The sequence below is a fragment of the Notolepis coatsorum genome, assembly GCF_963971535.1.
Source record: "Notolepis coatsorum genome assembly, contig: SCAFFOLD_1489, whole genome shotgun sequence".
Lineage (NCBI taxonomy): Eukaryota > Metazoa > Chordata > Actinopteri > Aulopiformes > Paralepididae > Notolepis > Notolepis coatsorum.
Genome location: NW_028172330.1, coordinates 498 through 23170, shown reverse-complemented (window position 1 = coordinate 23170; position 22673 = coordinate 498). Strand labels below are relative to the sequence as shown.

Here is a 22673-nt window from a genome sequence, read left to right as displayed (position 1 = left end):
GTCACATGGGATCCATGTCAGTCTGAGTTTTCTTTCTTTTTTAATAAAAAGAGGAGAGGAAATGAAGCGCGACAGCTTCTTGTCGTTCTGGTGTCTTGTTAGACTATCCATTGATGTGTTTGGGTCTCGACGCTGTAACAAAGGTAGCAGACAGGGGTAGGTGGAAGGTGCAATATGGTTGTACAAATAATCAAACACACAGTCAAACAGCTTTAGCTCCCCGCTGGACAATGGCCAGGGGCATTTATTTAAACAAAACAGAAAATTAAGAAACAAACAAAAATCATACTGGCTCCCAGTGAAGCACCGAATTGTCTTTGCTATAGTCCAGTCTTTAACTAGGCCGGGCCGCTGTCCGGCTTACCGGCTGTTTAACTCACGGTTTGGTTGTCTCCCTACAGCTCTCCCACTCTCCATTCCAAGACACACTCTGATGTTCAGGGTCTGTCCTCTTTGAGAGGCATGCTGATTGCTAATTGAAAGACAGCTGTGTGTGTGTGTCTGCATGTGTGCAGCTGTCAGTCTTCTTCTCTCCATTGGGGGGAGCCAACAGGCAGGAACATAGCATCCATTGATCACCATTCCCCTCAGCCCCTTACAACGCGTACATAGTGCTGGCTCTGGATGTTTCTGATAGGAATCACGCATAAGGCTGGTGCGCCTTGGTTGCTCGTTATTAAAACTGCGTTTTTATAGGGCAACTGGAATGGAGTTTTTCTCTTCCGAGCGCCAGTTTACTAGGTTTGTCTCGACGAATTCTCGTTCATATCTGGGGGATGTTAACGGAATAGATCAAAGCATAGGTAGAGGGGTCTCACACCCTTGGGGTGGGCCACTGAGCACAGTACGAATGGGGCCGTCTGGGTGGCGCCCTCTATAATGTTTTAGATTGACACGCGTACCTGCCCCCCCTCCTGGAGTTGGGGATGTCGGCGTGATTAGGGCACGGGACTGGTTCTGGTCACGCTGGTCCAGGTCAGTTAACCCGTTGTCCGCCGGGACACAGATCTTCTGTTCTGGTACCCTGAGGGACTTGTGCTTTTTTCAGGGGGAAAAATGCCGGGTCGGCCCGGGTGTCACAGGGTTAGGCGTTATGGAGACACTGTTGTTGGGTACATGTTGTACCTTGTGCTGTCATGAAGGGGCTGGTTCTCCATTCTTTTTGCCCCTCTCTTCTCCCGCTTACGCATGGCTGAGAGGGGGCTGTTGAGGTGGTCTTTATACTTTGCCATCAAACTCTCGCCTCGCACAGCTTTATTTTTTATGTGAGCTTTGAGATCTCCGGCACCTTTATTAGACACAGAATTATGTGGTCAAGCTGTGCATGCGTTGCACTCCGCCTCCCATTTGTCTCAACCAGGACGGTAGTTGGGAATTTTCTCTGCAGTTCATCTGTAATGTACATTTTCGCTTTGGCATTGTGAGCAGAAACAATGCTGGTCCGATCTGTCCGTTTCCTCCTCTGTTTGTGTGTGAGCATAGTGGGGCCACACACAAAGCGATGAATTTAAGTATGCATAATGGTCCTGTGAAAAACGATGAAACCCGGACATTTTCATGCATTTATAAACCCCCCCAGATGCCCCGGACAGGGCGTGAAAAGAGGACATGTCCGGGCAAAAGAGGACGTTTGGTCACCCTAGCATAGTACATAGTAAATAGTAGTATTAGCATAGTACATAGTAGATAGTAGTATAGACATAGTAGCATAGTACATAGTAGATAGTAGTATAGCATAGTACAAGTATAAGACATTTTTATTTCAGATATTGATTGTCGATGGTAGAACGTTTTGCGGGTTTCAGCTGTTCTGACTGTGGTGGGAAGTTTGTTCCACCACGGTGGAGCGAGGACAGAGAATAGTCTGCTTCACCCTGCTAGTGAAGGGCTACATCTGTTCCTCCCTCCCCAACACATTGGACCCCCTGCATTTGCATATGAAACAAGCATTTCATCATAAAGTATTCTGTATTTTGTTGTGACAAATAATAAACAAACTTGAAACTTGAACTTGATGACCATTGACCAGAGGTAGGAGGGAGCTGTTCCCCTCGTTGCACGGAATGCCAGGTCAAGATCCTGGAAGCGGATTTGTGCGGCAATGGGAAGCCAGTGCAGTTCTCTGAGAAATGGGGTGACGTGTGCTGACTTTGGCAGGTTGGAGACCAGGCGGGCCACTGCGTTCTGTATGAGTTGAAGCATCTTGTTAGCGCAAGTCGGTAAACCAGCTAGCAGAGCATTGCAATAGTCGAGGCAAGACATGCCTGTTGATTGCAGGAGCAGTTGGGTGGCTTCTTGTGTCAGGAAGGGGCAAATCCTTCTCACGTTGCTCAGGAAGAATGTGCAGGTTCTGGTTGTTGAAGCAATGTGTGCTGAGAAGTCCAGCCGGTTGTCAAGGACCACACCTAGGTTATTGGCAGTCAGGGACGGTGAAAGGTTGGTCATTGGGGAGGATTCAGTCGGCGAATGGAGTAGCTCCATTTTGCTCAGGTTCAGTTTGAGGTGGTTTGTCATCATCCAGGCGGAAATGTCGGACAGGGCAGGCCGATATCTGTTCAGAGACCTGGGTATCTGATGGGGGAAAGGAGAGGAAATGTTGAGTGTCATCAGCATAGCATGAGAAGGCACGAGAAGTGATAATGTTACCCAGAGATTTGGTGTTGAGAGAGAAGAGGAGGGGTCCAAAGACCGAGCCCTGGAGGACACCAATCTGTAGGTCAGGACGCCAGCCATGCCAGCACAGAACCTACACCTTCCATTTCTGCAAGGGATGTGAGGAGGATCTGATGGTTGATTGTGTCAAAGGCTGCTGACAGGTCCAGGAGCACCAGGACAGAGAGGAGAGGCATTTCACTCTTGCTAAGTGAAGAGGCTCTGTGGCTGCTGTGAGGGCCGTCTCTGTGGAGTCACCAGTCTTGAAGCCTGGTCCAGGAGGTCGTTCTGTAATAGACGCCGGTGAGTGAGTTGGTTGGATACGGTGCGTTCAAGTGATTTAGAGAGAAAAGAGAGAAGACCAGCTCTCTATCCAGCCGCCCGGACAAGAGGATTTCTGAAGATTTCGTGAACTAATTAAGCTGCGCTCCAGCTGCCATCACCAGATAGTGTTTCAGGATCAGGGCACTTTGAGGAATGTGAGAACAACTATGAAACTGTGACATCAGATTCTCAGTCCAATCTCTTACATTTGTGTGGGCTTAACTGTTAAAATTTGACCCAGTTAGCCTCAATGAAACGGGATAACATTTAAAACATTGGGGTAAAAAGGTCGTTGTAGAATAATAAAGCATAATCCTATTTTAAGACATTTTCAAGAAATGTGTGACTTACAGTTTTAATTTGGATATCAATCAGCCACTTTTAAAGTAACATGTTACAGAAATAACATCATCATCATCATTGCGTCATTCAAAACCCCTGGGAGCCCAGTGTCTTGTCTTGTTTGTTGTATAACCAGTTATGAAAGATTCACTACGGTATAAATCAACACATACAGCCAATGCAAACCAACTGACCTACATCTATCACAAACCCACCCTCTTTTCTTGATCCTCCAATCACTTGGACTGAGGGAAGCAACAGTTGCGATTGGAGGATCAAAAAGAGAGGGCAGGGTTTGATACAGTAGGTAAATTCCTCACAAAGAAAAAAAATAACTATTTGTAATAGTTTGATGTTGGTGATTTCACTGTACATACACATTTTGCCAATGTGTATAATGTGTTTGAATTGTCCATGTATTTTGTGGAATATATATACAGTGCCACATACACAGTATTTGGGAGTAGCTTAACTACATGTTTTGAAAGCATTTAGCAGTAGCTTGCTGGTAGTTCAACAAAATTCCAATTTGCATAGTGACTGTAGTTAATCGTTTTTTCTTTGCTATTTTGCGGTGTAACTACAAACTATATGGAACAAGGACGTTGAGAGACGTCATGTGTCATAAGAGGTTCCCGGTTCGATTCCCGCTACTCCCAGGCAGCGTGTCGAAGTGTCCTTGAGCAAGACACTTAACCCCTAATTGCTCCTGATAAGCAGGTTGGCACCTTGCATGGTTGCTCTGCCGTCGGTGTGTGAATGTGTGAGTGAATGGGTGAATGTGAGGAAAAAATTGGAAAGCGCTATAATGAAATATAAAACAAACAAGTTGGTGAATGGTCTTAAAAGGTCCCATACTGTACAAATTGTGCACAAGTTAATATACGTAGGTCTTTGAGGTCCCGTAAACATGTCTTTGAAGTTTTCAGCTGGGGAGAAAATACTCAGATTATGCATTCTAGCATGCCTATTTTATTTTATGAATTTTAAATTTGACTACTTTTTCTAACTTTAGTTTACCAAACTATATTTCTCCTGAGGGTAACAGCTTGGCTCTAGTTCAACCCCTTCCAATGTGAAGTAATTGCTTGCAAAACTATGCTTTCAGAGTAGCTTCCCTCCAACACTGTAGGCTACAGTACACGAGAGAGAGAGAGAGAGAGAGAGAGAGAGAGAGAGAGAGAGAGAGAGAGAGAGAGAGAGAGAGAGAGAGAGAGAGAGAGAGAGAGAGAGAGAGAGAGAGAGGCAGAGAGAGAGATAGGCAGAGAGAGAGATAGGCAGAGAGAGAGATAGGCAGAGAGAGGCAGAGAGGCAGAGGGAGAGAGATAAGCAGAAAGAGAGATAAGCAGAAAGAGAGATAAGCAGAGAGAGGCAGAGAGAGAGATAGGCAGAGGGAGAGAGATAGGCAGAGAGAGAGAGAGAGAGAGAGATAGGCAGAGAGAGAGAGAGTTCTTTTTTTTGTATCCACTTTTTCTCCCCATTTTCTATTTTTCTCCCATCCCAATTTCGTATTTCCAATTCTTCCCTCCCCTGTCTTGAACGTTGCTAGACTATGCCTCCCACTGGTCGGCTGTAGTGAGGATAGAAGCCTTGCATCACGTGTCCCCTCCGGTACACGAGGAGGCAGCCTGTCGCATCTTTTCACCGCAACAGCTCGAACTCTCAGTGGCGAGGAGTAACGCGTGGGAGGCTCATGCTGCCCCCGATACTTCCTGTTTCCGCCGCACCGGCGTCACCCAACCGACCTGTAGGAGTCGCTGTCCACAACGTCCAATCCCCACCCACCGGCTTTCCCACCCTCTAACACTGCCAATTGTGTTAGTATGACGGCCGGCCAAGCCGGTAGCAACACAGAGAGCTGGGCTCGATACCAGCATCTCCTGCGTTACTGGCGAGCGCCTTGCCCACTGCGCCACTCAGCCGCCCTAGAGAGAGAGAGAGTTCTATAGAGTATGTTCTAGTTCCATTGATAACCGCAGGTAGGAAAACCAATAGAGAATCCATTTCCAACGCTCAGGCAGTCTCAGACAATCAGCATGATGGAATTCCACTAGCGGCCCCCGACTTCACATATTCCATCTGCCTCTTCTCTTTAGATACACATTCCATCTGCCTCTTCTCTTTAGATAAACATTCCATCTGCCTCTTCTTTTTAGATAAACATTCCATCTGCCTCTTCTCTTTAGATACACATTCCATCTGCCTCTTCTCTTTAGATAAACATTCCATCTGCCTCTTCTCTTACACACTATTACACTATTACACACTATTACACTATTACACACTATTACATTATTACACACTATTACACTATTACACTATTACACTAGCACACTATTACACTATTACACACTAGCACACTATTACACTATTACACTAGCACACTATTACACTATTACACACTATTACACTATTACACACTATTACACTATTACACTATTACACTATTACACACTATTACACTATTACACACTAGCACACTATTACACTATTACACTATTACACACTATTACACTATTACACTATTACACACTATTACACTTACACTATTACACTAACACACTATTACACTATTACACTATTACACACTAGCACACTATTACACTAGCACACTATTACACTATTACACACTATTACACACTATTACACTAGCACACTATTACACTATTACACTATTACACACTATTACACTAATACACACTATTACACTATTACACTATTACACACTATTACACTTACACTATTACACACTATTACACTATTACACACTATTACACTATTACACACTATTACACTATTACACACTATCACACTATTACACTATTACACTATTACACAGAATTACACTATTACACTATTACACACTATTACACTATTACACACTATTACATTATTACACTATTACACACTATTACACTATTACACTAGCACACTATTACACTATTACACTATTACACACTAGCACACTATTACACTATTACACTAGCACACTATTACACTATTACACACTATTACACTATTACACACTATTACACTATTACACACTATTACACTATTACACTATTACACTATTACACACTATTACACTATTACACACTAGCACACTATTACACTATTACACACTATTACACTATTACACACTATTACACTTACACTATTACACTAGCACACTATTACACTATTACACTATTACACACTAGCACACTATTACACTATTACACTAGCACACTATTACACTATTACACACTATTACACACTATTACACTATTACACTAGCACACTATTACACTATTACACTATTACACACTATTACACTAATACACACTATTACACTATTACACTATTACACACTATTACACTTACACTATTACACACTATTACACTATTACACACTATTACACTATTACACACTATCACACTATTACACTATTACACTATTACACACTATTACACAAAATTACACTATTACACTATTACACACTATTACACACTATTACACTATTACACACTATTACACTATTACACTATTACACTATTACACTACATTTACATTTACATTTAGTCAGTTAGCTGACGCTTTTATCCAAAGCGACTTACATGTTCTGTACGACAAGTCATCAGGAAGGGCACAACTCTATCAGCTGAGCAACAATGTTCATCAAAGTGTTGAGTGCTACAGTGTAGGTTAGTTTATTAGGACAAGTGCATGACAGTAAGGTTAGTTAGTTTTATTTTTTATTTTTTTAAATCAGATAATGGTTGAAGAAGTGCGTCTTTAGTCGACGGCGAAAGATTGGACGTGTTTCGGCTGTCCTAACTGGGGTGGGTAGTTCATTCCACCATTGTGGGGCAGGGACTGAGAATAGGCGACTTCTCTTTGATGACCCTCCCGGAGCTTGGATAGGAGTAGGTCTGAGCTGGCCAGAAGATGCAGAGCGTAGGGGTCTTGAGGGTGTGTAGTTAGAGACCATTGACCGGAGGTAGGCGGGAGCGGTTCCCTTTGCCGCACGGTATGCTAGGTCGAGGGCCTTGAAGCGGATTCGTGCAGCAATGGGGAGCCAGTGCAGGTCCCTAAGAAGTGGGGTGACATGGGCCGACTTCGGTAGGTTTGAGATCAGGCGGGCCGCTGCGTTCTGAATGAGTTGAAGAGGCTTAGTGGCAGTGGCCGGGAGGCCAGCGAGCAGTGCGTTGCAGTAGTCGAGGCGGGAGATGACTGTTGATTGGACGAGGAGTTGGGTGGCTTCTTTTGTCAGGAAGGGGCGGATCCTTCTGACGTTGCTCAGGAGGAATCGGCAGGTTCTGGTTGTCGCTGCGATGTGAGCAGAGAAGTTCAACTGGTCGTCGAGGACAACACCAAGGTTCTATTACCAACACTATTACACACTAGCACACTATTACACTATTACACTATTACACTATTACACACTATTACACTATTACACTATTACACACTATTACACTATTACACACTATTACACTATTACACACTATTACAGTATTACAGTATTACACTATTACACACTATTACACTATTACACTGTTATTTTCTGGTATTTTGGGGTATACTTTGGGGTACTTTGGGGTATTTTAGGGTATTTTGGGGTATTTTCTGGTATCTTCTGGTACTTTGGGGTATACTTTGGGGTATTTTCTGGTATTTTGGGGTATTTTCTGGTATTTTGGGGTATACTTTGGGGTATTTTAGGGTATTTTGGGGTATTTTGGGGGTATTTTCTGGTATTTTGGGGTATACTTTGGGGTATTTTAGGGTATTTTGGGGTATTTTGGGGTATTTTCTGGTGCTTTGGGGTATACTTTGGGGTATTTTATGGTATTTTGGGGTATTTTCTGGTATTTTTGGGTATACTTTGGGGTATACTTTGGGGTATTTTGGGGTATTTTGGGGTATTTTCTGGTATTTTCTGGTATTTTGGGTTATTTTCTGGTATTTTGGGGTATACTTTGGGGTATTTTAGGGTATTTTGGGGGTATTTTCTGGTACTTTGGGGTATACTTTGGGGTATTTTGGGGTATTTTCTGGTATTTTGGGGTATTTTCTGGTACTTTGGGGTATACTTTGGGGTATTTTGGGGTATTTTCTGGTATTTTCTGGTATTTTGGGGTATTTTCTGGTATTTTCTGGTACTTTGGGGTATTTTGGGGTATTTTCTGGTATTTTCTGGTACTTTGGGGTGATTAGTAGGACCCCCAGTAACGAGGACAGAGAGACTTAGGCTCAGCTTCTTCCCCCAGGCCATCAGAGCCTTGAACACTGAACTCTCCATGCACAAGCACACATGAGCACACACACAACACACACGCTCACACACTAGCAGCCACTTTAACATGAGCACACACTCACTCATGCTGCACACGCTCACACTATGGACACTTTACAGAAGAAAAGATCACTTTAAGAATAGTATAGCTTGAGATCGTATAATATAGCATTGTATAGCAGTGTACATAAAGACCCAATGCCTCATCCGTAGCTAACAGTGTATTGCACTGCCACAGGACCTAGCATGTCCTACCATGCTCTGTAAATAGCTCATGTACAGATACCGATATGCCTACTTTGTTTACTTGTTTATTGCACTATCTCGCTCTATTGGTTGGACTCTTATTATTATTACTTGTATTATGCACATCGTTTAGGGCGAGACCCCCCGCATTTCACTGTATACCTGTATGCCGTGACAAATAAAACTCTTGTATCTTGTACCCCTGTAATGAGTGGAGGCATGGTGAAATGGTGACTCCATTCTGGCTCCTGCGTGCGTGGCTTGAGTCTGCAGCAGATACATCCCTGTTTGGGGGTGTGTGCGTGTTAGTACATGTTGTGGTTGTGCGTGTGTGTGCGTGTGTGTTTGTGTACTACTACAGAGAAAGGTCGCTCTTGCTCATCTATATGGAACAGATGCACTACTTCTGTAATGCACTGTTGACTCTATCCAACCCCCATGTATTCAGAGCGCACACGCAAACACATTCACACACACACACACACACACACACACACACACACACACACACACACACACACACACACACACTTGCATCTGTCAGAGGTTAATGATATTCCCAAGACTGTGACGATAACATGGGTGCATCTGTACACAGACAGACACACACACACACAGAAACATGGGAACAGACATCAAAACACACATACACCTATGTGTGTATGCGTGTGTATGTGTGTGTTTATGTGTATTCGTCCATGTTGAGGCCTGTATATATGTGTGTGTCCGTGTGTGTATTAGCCGCCCTGTGTGTATGTGTGTGTATTAGCTTGTGTATATGTGTGCGTGTGTGTGCATTAGCCTGTGTGTATATGTGTATTCGTCCATGTTGAGGCCTGTGTATATGTGTGTGTGTGTGTATGTGTGCATTAGCCTGTGTGTATGTGTGTATATGTGTATTCGTCCATGTTGAGGCCTGTGTATATGTGTGTGTGTGTATTAGCCTGTGTGTGTGTGTGTATGTGTGTGTATTAGCGTGTGTGTATTAGCCTGTGTATGTGTGTGCGTGTGCATTCGTCCATGTCGAGGCCTGTGTGTATGTAAAACACACCGGAATGCAACATTGAACGTATGGAAATTGACTTGGCCCGCAGGGCCTCTCGCCTGCGTGTCGGTCTTTCCTCTCTGACCACAGTCCTCCTGTGGCGACGGCAGCACAGCAGTGGGCTGTATTGATAAAGAACGGCTGCAGTCACACAACTTCAATCAATAGAAATGGTACATCGTGGTAACGCCTCTCGGTAAACTCTTCTAAACTCGCCTATACTCAATATATATACCTATAGTTACTGACTTCACTGCCCACATGTCTTGTCATTAAACAGCACAATTACAGTACAACGAAAAGAGGTTTGGAATCCAACCAGAGTGCAAATGTAACAGTAAAGTGCAATAGTAATATACAATGTACAATGCGATTAAACTGGGTATAAAATATATAAATGAGTACTACTGGGTGTACAGTGCTAATCAGATGAATGAGTTGTAATACCAATATGTACAGTGATACAGGTATAATCATAGTCATGCACACCAGCAGCGTAACTAGCATATTTTTATTTTATTTTTTTTAACCTTTATTTACCCCGGGTAGGTTCGCTGAGCACAGATGCTCTTTTTCAGGAACGCCCTGCTTCACATTCACACAGTTCCATTCACACCTGGGAGCTGCCCAGTACAACCACAGTCTGACACCATTGGCCACTGAGCAACTCCACTGGAGCAGTTGGGGGTTAAGTGCCTTGCTCAAGGGCACTTCAGCGGTTGGTGTTCCTGCCGGTCCCGGGGATCGAACCGATTGATCGAAATGATTATGTGCAGGTATGTACAGACAGGTGGATAGAAATATATATATACAGTAAGAATAAATATATACGGTATTACACAGCCTTACACTGTAATCATAACTACCTACCACCTCAACCTATAGTCTACCCATATAACACTGGATATTCCATATATACTCTGTGCACTGTACACACTGTATATATTATATCTCTGTATATATATCATACCTACTCGTATTAGTTGTACCACTGGCCTTAGTTATACCATAGTATATTTATACGTGTATCACTGTACATAATCATACTGTGCATACATTAGATTAACATATCTACTCAGTAGCTTCGTTATATATATTCCATTTAATCACTTGTTACACTGTATATTACTGTACAGGTACACTGTATATTACCATATATACACTGTATATTACTGTATATAACAGATGTCCTGTTTATTGTTGTGCTCTTTACTGTTACATTTGCACTCTGGTTAGATGAAAACGTATTTCCGTTGTACTGTATGTGTGCTGTACGATGACAATACATTTGAATCTAAGATCATCTAATCTAAAGAATGTTCGATATTGTCGTTATGGGAATGAGCATTGTAGAGGAGCCAAAGCTATTAGGTTATTGTATTATATGAATGTTTATATGTTTATTTGTATAACCTTATTGAAACGGCATTAGGAATATTGATTGGGATTTAGATAAAGTCATTGAACCGTCTTATTTGTCATAATAGAACATTTTAGACCATTTGTGATGTCACAGTATGATGTCATAATCAAACATTCTAGAACATTTGTGATGTCACAGTATGATGTCATAATCAAACATTCTAGAACATTTGTGATGTCACAGTATGATGTCATAACCAAACATTCTAGAACATTTGTGTATCTAAATTATATATTCAACAATTCTCTCAGAAGAGGTCAGTGTGCATCTTGAAACAGTGCTGAGCAGTACTCAACAGATAGAGTAAACAACATAGATTGAAGCTTGCATTTCTAGACCTGGGTGCCATGCCTACCGTTTTGCTGTGGAAAGAGCCGGCAAGTTGATTTACGGCTTTCAGGTGTGGACGAATTTTGTCATGTGTCGAGTCGGCTGTGATTTTGGAGACTGGGAAAATACAGTTTTCTTACCTTGTAGTAGTGACGTGAATATTTAGGAAAATAGCTTTAGGATCACTTCTGTAAAGAAAGACTTTGCTGTGGAAGAGAAATAAACCATTTGGATATCTTTGGATATCAGTGGCTGTGGACATTATTTTTCTTTATCAATGAACATACTACTCACGAGTAAGCAACTTTAACCAGTAGAGTGGACCGTCGGCCCTCATATTAGTAAGAAAACTGTATTTTCCCAGTCTCAAATCACCGCAGACTCGATGCTGGAGCGCCACCCTGCGGGTATTTTGTGTTCATGCAAGGTTTTGTTAGTAGTTTGATAGGCGCAGTGCACACTGACACAGCAACATGGTGGATCCAAGAGACAAGGGACTGCAAGATTACAGAAAGAAATTGCTCGAACATAAAGAAATCGATGGACGTCTCAAAGAATTACGCGAGCAGCTGAGAGAACAGACTAAACAGTATGAAAAGTCTGAAAATGACCTGAAAGCACTTCAAAGTGTTGGACAGATTGTTGGAGAGGTCCTCAAGCAGTTGACAGATGAGAAATTTATCGTCAAGGCGACCAATGGCCCAAGATATGTTGTTGGCTGCAGACGGCAGCTGGAGAAAGCTATGCTCAAACCTGGAACCAGAGTTGCCTTGGACATGACCACTTTGACCATCATGAGGTACCTGCCTAGACTGGTGGACCCTCTGGTTTACAACATGTCTCATGAAGACCCGGGTTGTGTCTCCTACTCTGAGATCGGAGGCTTGGCTGAGCAGATCAGGGAGCTGCGAGAGGTGATAGAGCTGCCCCTGACTAACCCAGAACTGTTTGAGAGAGTGGGCATCATCCCTCCTAAAGGCTGCCTGCTCTATGGACCTCCAGGAACTGGTAAAACCCTCTTGGCCAGAGCAGTAGCCAGTCAACTTGACTGTAACTTCCTAAAGGTGGTGTCCAGTTCCATCGTGGACAAGTACATTGGAGAGAGCGCTAGGTTTATCAGGGAGATGTTTAACTACGCCAGGGACCACCAGCCTTGTATCATCTTCATGGATGAGATTGATGCCATAGGTGGCCGTCGTTTCTCAGAGGGAACATCGGGAGACAGAGAGATCCAGAGGACCCTGATGGAGCTGCTCAACCAGATGGATGGCTTCGACACCCTGCACAGAGTCAAGATGATCATGGCCACCAACCGACCAGACATCCTTGACCCTGCCTTGCTGCGACCGGGGAGACTGGATCGCAAGATCCATATCGAGCTACCCAATGAGCAGGCTCGCCTGGACATTCTGAAGATTCACTCTGGACCCATCACCAAGCATGGAGAAATGGATTACGAGGCAATTGTGAAGCTGTCGGATGGATTCAACGGGGCTGACCTTAGGAACGTGTGCACGGAGGCAGGCTTGTTTGCCATCCGTGTGGACCACGAGTACGTCACCCAGGAAGATTTCATGAAGGCTGTCCGCAAGGTGGCGGACTCGAAGAAGCTGGAGTCCAAGTTTGATTACAAACTACTCTAATGTCCCTACCACCAGAGGAACCACCTGGGAACATCTACCGCCAAAGGAAACATCTGGGAACATCTACCGCCAAAGGAAACATCTGGGAACATCTACCACCAGAGGAAACATCTGGGAACATCTACCACCAGAGGAACCATCTGGGAACATCTACCACCAGAGGAACCATTTGGGAACATTTCAGTATTGTATATTCTATCTTTGAGTTTTAGAGAGTTGGGTGGCAGGTTAACAACTGTCTTGTTTCTTTTAGTAGTGACGTGAATATTTAGGAAAATAGCTTTAGGATCACTTCTGTAAAGAAAGACTTCGCTGTGGAAGAGAAATAAACCAATTTTGATATGTTTGTTTTACACCGGAGTGGCTGTGGACATTATTTTTCTTTATCAATGAACGTACTACTCACGAGTAAGCAACTTTAACCAGTAGAGTGGACCGTCGGCCCTCATAAGCATTGTTCTATGGAGAAATGTCAAGACCAGGAAGGATGGGTCAGTTTCATCATTAAAGGATAAGACTAGTATAATCATCTTTTTCTTATCGTCAACATAGAGTATGGAAATATCAAAACCTACACAATGCCTTTTTCCAAGTATGGTCCATCTAGCCAACACCACATATCCAGAAGTCATATAACTACATTATCATTTTCTTTTTTTCTTAAGTCACAGAGCTGTACTCTTGCTTTGGTCAGCATAATTCATTGTTGCGATGAACATGGGTATTGTACTTTTTCCTCGAGTGTAATGAGCAATGCACATGCCTGGGGACCACGCTGTTTTGTTTACTACATTGTATACCGATAGATCGATGGAGCTTGCTGCCTTTTGAAGTACATTTTGTAATAAGATCAAATAAGATAAGATATTCCTTTATTGATCCCATTTGGGAAATGTGGGCGTCATAGCAGCATGGGGGAGGGGGGAAGGGAGGTACAGGTAGTAGGGGCAGGGTAATAGTAGAAAGACATCAAATTAAATTAGATCTGAATATAAAAATGTGAAAAAAAAGAAAGAAGAAAAGTGTAAACAAGGGTGCAGATGAGGGTCTGTGTGTTCTATCGGTGATATTATATGCTACAATAAATATAGGCAATAAAGAATTAGAATCTGAAAATATACTATGAGTAAGAGTAAAAGTAAACAGTATACACAAGGTACCCTAACTGGCATGATACAGTATACGTATAATACATATACGAATAACCACGATGCCCCTGTTTTTCATTGATAATACACTATGATATTTGCAAGCTGTATTCAATGATTTTAGCATACAATGGGAACATAATGGCTTCCTAGTTGAGAGCTCCTAAGGGTAGGAGAGAGCTGGTCGAGTAAAGGACCAAACTGCACTGTGGGAGATCGGGCTTTTTGCTCTTCCGCTCCCAGTCTGTGGAATGCTCTCCCCCTGAGAGCACCACAGACTGTGGATGCTTTCAAGAAGGGCCTCAGAACTCATCTTTTTAATAGAGCCTTCTGTTGATTTTTATCAAATGTCTAGCTTCACACATTTTATGTTCTTTTACCATTTTTATTTATTCTATGTTTCTCTTACTCTGCTACTGGTTTTGGTGTTCTTCTGAGCTTTAGTCTTGCCTATTTTTTTATTCTTTCTTCCTTTACTCTTGCTAGTTTTTATGTTCTTTTAAAATGTAGCGCTTTGAGATTTGCTCCACAATTATAAAGCGCATTACAAATAAAATATATTATTATTATTATTATTATTATTATTATTATTATTATTATTATTATTATTATTAGTGTGGGTGACCTGGCGAAGCCAGGTTGCAACCCACACTATACATACCCACACTAAACATATCCATACTCTTTTTATTTCTTTATTCTTTATTCCACCGATTTTGACAACACACTCGTGCCAGAGCGTTCGCGCCCCATACACGTGAAAGGTATCAAAACGACCGGCTTGCTCCAACTCGATACGCTATTCGAACTCGTAAAGTTTCACCGCACCGTCTGGCTACGAATCGACTTTAAACGGTAAAATTTCGGAAATACAGTGCAATTTAGAGTTTCAAACACTTTGCAACACGTAAGCGTTTGCGCACCATACACGTGAACGGTATCAAAACGAGCGGCTTGCCTATGGCAACTGCGGTCTTCGAACTCGTAAAAGTTTCACCGCACCGTCTGGCTACGAATCGACTTTAAACGGTAAAATTTCGGTCCCATTGGGAATGCATTGCAACTTAGAGTGTAGCAGCTGAAATAATCTTTTTCCCCCTACCTTGGGTGAATTGCGAGTGTGATCTCAATTTTGGACGTAGAAATAAAACAAACACATCAAAACGATGACACGGCTGTCAGCCCGCTCACAAAAGAAAAATAAATGGAATTGGACATTTATATCTCAACTGACGACCATTTGTTTGAAGGTTCTCCTCCCCATTGACCGCCATGCAATCGCACTCTAGAAATCACGTTTTTCACACTATTTTTTAGCCTTCTGTTCCGATCGCCGAAGGAGTGCCACAATATCGCACGAATGCCACAATATCGGACATAACCCTTCGCCTACTCGTTGTAGTGCTCATGTGCGCGTCACAACGCTTCATCTCTTATAGTTTTCTTTTAATCAATGTGACAATGCAGTCATGCATCTGCCTCCATAGAAATGCATTGGATAGAAAATATGCAAGTCATAGTGATTGCTTCACCTGTGTGGCTCATGGCTCACTCATGATTGGTTCAGCTGTGTGGCTCGTGGCTGAGCTGCCAATGACCTCATCCACTTTAACCCATCATTGCCCATCACTGTGTTGCAGTACTGAATTGCTGGACAGCGCCCTCTGTCTTGTGGGTTGTGTCATTGTACTCAGTAGGGATATCCTCTTTCATTTTTCATTGGTCCATGTTGACCACCTTTCATCGGTCGATGTTGACCACTCCCCCGATCCTTAGACCACGCCCCCTTAGGCCACACCCCCTCAGTGTATCTCTTGAACCGTTTGTCGTAGAGACTTGCGGATTGTGCCATTGGTCGATGTTGACCACCTTTCATTGGTCGATGTTGACCACTCCCCCTGTTGACCACCTTTCATTGGTCGATGTTGACCACTCCCCCGACCCTTAGACCACGCCCCCTTAGGCCACACCCCCCCAGTGTATCTCTTGAACCGTTTGTCGTAGAGACTTGCGGATTGTGCCATTGGTCGATGTTGACCACCTTTCATTGGTCGATGTTGACCACTCCCCCGATCCTTAGACCACGCCCCCTTAGGCCACACCCCCTCAGTGTATCTCTTGAACCGTTTGTCGTAGAGACTTGCGGATTGTGCCATTGGTCGATGTTGACCACCTTTCATTGGTCGATGTTGACCACTCCCCGATCCTTAGACCACGCCCCCTTAGGCCACACCCCCTCAGTGTATCTCTTGAACCGTTTGTCGTAGAGACTTGCGGATTGTGCCATTGTACTCGGTGTAATAGTGTAATAGTGTGTAATAGTGTAATAGTGTAATAGTGTGTAATAGTGTGTAATAGTGTAATTGTGTAATAGTGTAATAGTGTAATAGTGTGTAATAGTGTGTAATAGTGTGTAATAGTGTAATAGTGTAATATTGTGTAATAGTGTAATAGTGTGTAATAGTGTAATAGTGTAATAGTGTGTAATAGTGTAATAGTGTAATAGTGTAATAGTGTGTAATAGTGTAATAGTGTGTAATAGTGTAATAGTGTAATAGTGTGTAATAGTGTAATAGTGTAATAGTGTGAAATGGTGTAATAGTGTAATAGTGTGTAATAGTGTAATAGTGTAATAGTGTGTAATAGTGTGTAATAGTGTAATAGTGTAATAGTGTGTAATAGTGTGTAATAGTGTAATAGTGTAATAGTGTGTAATAGTGTAATAGTGTAATAGTGTGTAATAGTGTAATAGTGTAATAGTGTGTAATAGTGTAATAGTGTGTAATAGTGTAATAGTGTGTAATAGTGTAATAGTGTAATAGTGTGTAATAGTGTAATAGTGTAATATTGTGTAATAGTGTGTAATAGTGTAATAGTGTAATAGTGTAATAGTGTAATAGTGTAATAGTGTAATAGTGTAATAGTGTGTAATAGTGTAATAGTGTGTAATAGTGTAATAGTGTGTAATAGCGTAATAGTGTAATAGTGTGTAATAGTGTGTAATAGTGTAATAGTGTGTAATAGTGTAATAGTGTGTAATAGTGTAATAGTGTAATAGTGTAATAGTGTGTAATAGTGTAATAGTGTGTAATAGTGTAATAGTGTGTAATAGTGTAATAGTGTGTAATAGTGTAATAGTGTGTAATAGTGTAATAGTGTAATAGTGTGTAATAGTGTGTAATAGTGTAATAGTGTGTAATAGTGTAATAGTGTGTAATAGTGTAATAGTGTAATAGTGTGTAATAGTGTGTAATAGTGTAATAGTGTGTAATAGTGTAATAGTGTGTAATAGTGTAATAGTGTAATAGTGTGTAATAGTGTAATAGTGTAATAGTGTGTAATAGTGTAATAGTATGTAATAGTGTAATAGTGTGTAATAGTGTGTAATAGTGTGTAATAGTGTAATATTGTGTAATAGTGTAATAGTGTGTAATAGTGTAATAGTGTAATAGTGTGTAATAGTGTAATAGTTTAATAGTGTAATAGTGTGTAATAGTGTAATAGTGTGATAGTGTGTAATAGTGTAATAGTGTAATAGTGTAATAGTGTGTAATAGTGTAATAGTGTGTAATAGTGTAATAGTGTAATAGTGTGTAATAGTGTAATAGTGTAATAGTGTGTAATAGTGTAATAGTGTAATAGTGTGTAATAGCATGTAATAGTGTAATAGTGTAATAGTGTGTAATAGTGTAATAGTGTAATAGTGTGTAATAGTGTAATAGTGTGTAATAGTGTAATAGTGTGTAATAGTGTAATAGTGTAATAGTGTGTAATAAGTGTGTAATAGTGTGTAATAGTGTAATAGTGTAATAGTGTGTAATAGTGTGTAATAGTGTAATAGTGTAATAGTGTAATAGCGTGTAATAGTGTAATAGTGTAATAGTGTAATAGTGTGTAATAGTGTAATAGTGTAATAGTGTGTAATAGTGTGTAATAGTGTAATAGTGTAATAGTGTGTAATAGTGTAATAGTGTGTAATAGTGTAATAGTGTAATAGTGTAATAGTGTAATAGTGTTGCGGGTTGTGTCATTGCACTCAGTAGGGATATCCTCTTTGATTGGTCTATGTTGACCACTCCCCCGATCCTTAGGCCGCGCCCCCTTTTTGTATCCTTTGAACCGTTTGTCATAGAGACTCGCGAGAGACCCTCTCCCCCGTTGGCCGGCGGTGCACAGGCGTCACCCACACTTTCACAATTTCCCCCGCGCGGAATTGTCTAGTTATTATTATTATTATTATTGCAAAATATATTATTATTATTATTATTATTATTATTATTATTATTATTATTATTATTATTATTATTGCATTGTAGGCGCTTGGTCTTTTCGTAGGTTACAGTATGTTGACAATATATATACATTTAATTACACCGGCCTTTATCTTTTAAATCCTTCAGAAACAGAGCTGTCAAAATAAGGGTTGTCTACCAGGTGCTGAATGTCTTCTATAACACTGGGACCTGTATCCCATCCTTGTATTACAGTACCCTAGGTTTTATTGTGGACAGTGCATGAGTCATGAGACTCAGACACACCTGTCACTGTAATGACAGTCCAATGGAGGGTTTCGCCATGGTAACACATTGACCTGCTGAGTCATGGACCAAATCAACACGCTGCTTTCATTGACAGCATCATCAAACACCCAGCGGCAGGCGTTTCGAGTTGCACTGCAGCCAAATGCTCATTACAAGTATTTGTACTCAAGTACTGCACTTAAGTATAGTTTTTTGAGACACTTTGTACATTTACTCCACTACATTTCAAAGTAAATATTCTACTTTTTTTTTTTTTTTTTTTTTTTTTTACTCCACTCTACATTTACCTCATTATATCAGTTACTAGTTACTTTTGAAGAAAATGATTTTCCGTAGAAAATGTGGCAAACATTCATGAAGATGACAAAATATTGTGTAGGCTACTTTCAAATTTGAAGCCTGCCAACTTCAAGAGGACGTACTCTGAGCAGCATAACTGGACCACATACAGTACTGTACCACTTTAAAAGTCAAATTTTGAACAGAGGACTTTTACTTTCATTAGAGTACTATTTTATCTGGGTATTTCAAGAGTGTACTTAAGTAAAGGAACTGTGTACTTCTTCCACCACTGCAAGAATGTAGAAATGTAATGATAATAGCCATTCTATCGATTCAAGTTCTATGGCTGCAATATATTGCCTCTTTCACACATGACCTCTGGCCAATGCCCAGAGAATCGGGTGGAAATACGGAGCTTAGTTTAGGCGAGGGCTCCTAAACTGCTTGTTAGGTAGAGCGAGGGCTCCTAAACTGCTTGTTAGGTAGAGCGAGGGCTCCTAAACTACTTGTTAGGTAGAGCGAGGGCTCCTAAACTACTTGTTAGGTAGAGCGAGGGCTCCTAAACTACTTGTTAGGTAGAGCGAGGGCTCCTAAACTACTGTTAGGTAGAGCGAGAGCTCCTAAACTACTTGTTAGGTAGAGCGAGGGCTCCTAAACTACTTGTTAGGTAGAGCGAGGGCTCCTAAACTACTTGTTAGGTAGAGCGAGGGCTCCTAAACTGCTTGTTAGGTAGAGCGAGAGCTCCTAAACTACTTGTTAGGTAGAGCGAGGGCTCCTAAACTACTTGTTAGGTAGAGCGAGTGCTCCTAAACTACTTGTTAGGTAGAGCGAGGGCTCCTAAACTACTTGTTAGGTAGAGCGAGGGCTCCTAAACTACTTGTTAGGTAGAGCGAGAGCTCCTAAACTACTTGTTATGTAGAGCGAGAGCTCCTAAACTACTGTTAGGTAGAGCGAGGGCTCCTAAACTACTTGTTAGGTAGAGCGAGGGCTCCTAAACTACTTGTTAGGTAGAGCGAGGGCTCCTAAACTACTTGTTAGGTAGAGCGAGGGCTCCTAAACTACTTGTTAGGTAGAGCGAGAGCTCCTAAACTACTGTTAGGTAGAGCGAGGGCTCCTAAACTACTTGTTAGGTAGAGTGAGGGCTCCTAAACTACTTGTTAGGTAGAGCGAGGGCTCCTAAACTACTTGTTAGGTAGAGCGAGGGCTCCTAAACTACTTGTTAGGTAGAGCGAGGGCTCCTAAACTACTTGTTAGGTAGAGCGAGGGCTCCTAAACTACTTGTTAGGTAGAGCGAGGGCTCCTAAACTACTTGTTAGGTAGAGCGAGAGCTCCTAAACTACTGTTAGGTAGAGCGAGAGCTCCTAAACTACTTGTTAGGTAGAGCGAGAGCTCCTAAACTACTTGTTAGGTAGAGCGAGGGCTCCTAAACTACTTGTTAGGTAGAGCGAGGGCTCCTAAACTACTTGTTAGGTAGAGCGAGGGCTCCTAAACTACTTGTTAGGTAGAGCGAGGGCTCCTAAACTACTTGTTAGGTAGAGCGAGGGCTCCTAAACTACTTGTTAGGTAGAGCGAGGGCTCCTAAACTACTTGTTAGGTAGAGCGAGGGCTCCTAAACTACTTGTTAGGTAGAGCGAGTGCTCCTAAACTACTTGTTAGGTAGAGCGAGGGCTCCTAAACTACTTGTTAGGTAGAGCGAGGGCTCCTAAACTACTTGTTAGGTAGAGCGAGAGTTCCTAAACTACTTGTTAGGTAGAGCGAGGGCTCCTAAACTACTTGTTAGGTAGAGCGAGAGCTCCTAAACTACTTGTTAGGTAGAGCGAGAGCTCCTAAACTGCTTGTTAGGTAGAGCGAGAGCTCCTAAACTACTGTTAGGTAGAGCGAGGGCTCCTAAACTGCTTGTTACGTAGAGCGAGGGCTCCTAAACTACTTGTTAGGTAGAGCGAGGGCTCCTAAACTACTTGTTAGGTAGAGCGAGGGCTCCTAAACTACTTGTTAGGTAGAGCGAGGGCTCCTAAACTACTTGTTAGGTAGAGCGAGGGCTCCTAAACTACTTGTTAGGTAGAGCGAGGGCTCCTAAACTACTTGTTAGGTAGAGCGAGGGCTCCTAAACTGCTTGTTAGGTAGAGCGAGAGCTCCTAAACTGCTTGTTAGGTAGAGCGAGGGCTCCTAAACTACTTGTTAGGTAGAGCGAGAGCTCCTAAACTACTTGTTAGGTAGAGCGAGAGCTCCTAAACTACTTGTTAGGTAGAGCGAGAGCTCCTAAACTACTTGTTAGGTAGAGCGAGGGCTCCTAAACTACTTGTTAGGTAGAGCGAGGGCTCCTAAACTACTTGTTAGGTAGAGCGAGAGCTCCTAAACTACTTGTTAGGTAGAGCGAGAGCTCCTAAACTACTTGTTAGGTAGAGCGAGAGCTCCTAAACTACTTGTTAGGTAGAGCGAGGGCTCCTAAACTGCTTGTTAGGTAGAGCGAGGGCTCCTAAACTGCTTGTTAGGTAGAGCGAGGGCTCCTAAACTACTTGTTAGGTAGAGCGAGGGCTCCTAAACTACTTGTTAGGTAGAGCGAGGGCTCCTAAACTACTTGTTAGGTAGAGCGAGGGCTCCTAAACTACTTGTTAGGTAGAGCAAGGGCTCCTAAACTACTTGTTAGGTAGAGCGAGAGCTCCTAAACTACTTGTTAGGTAGAGCGAGGGCTCCTAAACTACTTGTTAGGTAGAGCGAGGGCTCCTAAACTACTTGTTAGGTAGAGCGAGGGCTCCTAAACTACTTGTTAGGTAGAGCGAGAGCTCCTAAACTACTGTTAGGTAGAGCGAGGGCTCCTAAACTACTTGTTAGGTAGAGCGAGGGCTCCTAAACTACTTGTTAGGTAGAGCGAGGGCTCCTAAACTACTTGTTAGGTAGAGCGAGGGCTCCTAAACTACTTGTTAGGTAGAGCGAGGGCTCCTAAACTGCTTGTTAGGTAGAGCGAGAGCTCCTAAACTACTTGTTAGGTAGAGCGAGGGCTCCTAAACTGCTTGTTAGGTAGAGCGAGAGCTCCTAAACTACTTGTTAGGTAGAGCGAGGGCTCCTAAACTACTTGTTAGGTAGAGCGAGGGCTCCTAAACTGCTTGTTAGGTAGAGCGAGGGCTCCTAAACTACTTGTTAGGTAGAGCGAGGGCTCCTAAACTACTTGTTAGGTAGAGCGAGGGCTCCTAAACTACTTGTTATGTAGAGCGAGAGCTCCTAAACTACTTGTTAGGTAGAGCGAGAGCTCCTAAACTACTTGTTAGGTAGAGCGAGAGCTCCTAAACTACTTGTTAGGTAGAGCGAGGGCTCCTAAACTGCTTGTTAGGTAGAGCGAGGGCTCCTAAACTACTGTTAGGTAGAGCGAGGGCTCCTAAACTACTGTTAGGTAGAGCGAGAGCTCCTAAACTACTTGTTA

At 42.3% G+C, this 22673-nt stretch overlaps 1 protein-coding gene across 1 annotated transcript; it reads left to right on the top strand.

The window, feature by feature from the left end:
- Nucleotides 1-12107: 12107 nt before the first annotated feature.
- LOC311248075 (26S proteasome regulatory subunit 10B-like) lies at nucleotides 12108-13312 on the top strand. Its single transcript, XM_084339031.1, has one exon. The coding sequence runs from the start codon at nucleotides 12115-12117 to the stop codon at nucleotides 13282-13284; it is 1170 nt and encodes a 389-aa protein (XP_084195157.1). The 5' UTR covers nucleotides 12108-12114; the 3' UTR covers nucleotides 13285-13312.
- The last annotated feature ends 9361 nt before the right edge of the window (nucleotides 13313-22673 follow it).

Coding starts and splice junctions, on each gene's coding strand:
- LOC311248075 (XM_084339031.1), top strand. CDS start 12,115: ATGGTGGATCCAAGAGACAAGGGACTGCAAGATTACAGAAAGAAATTG.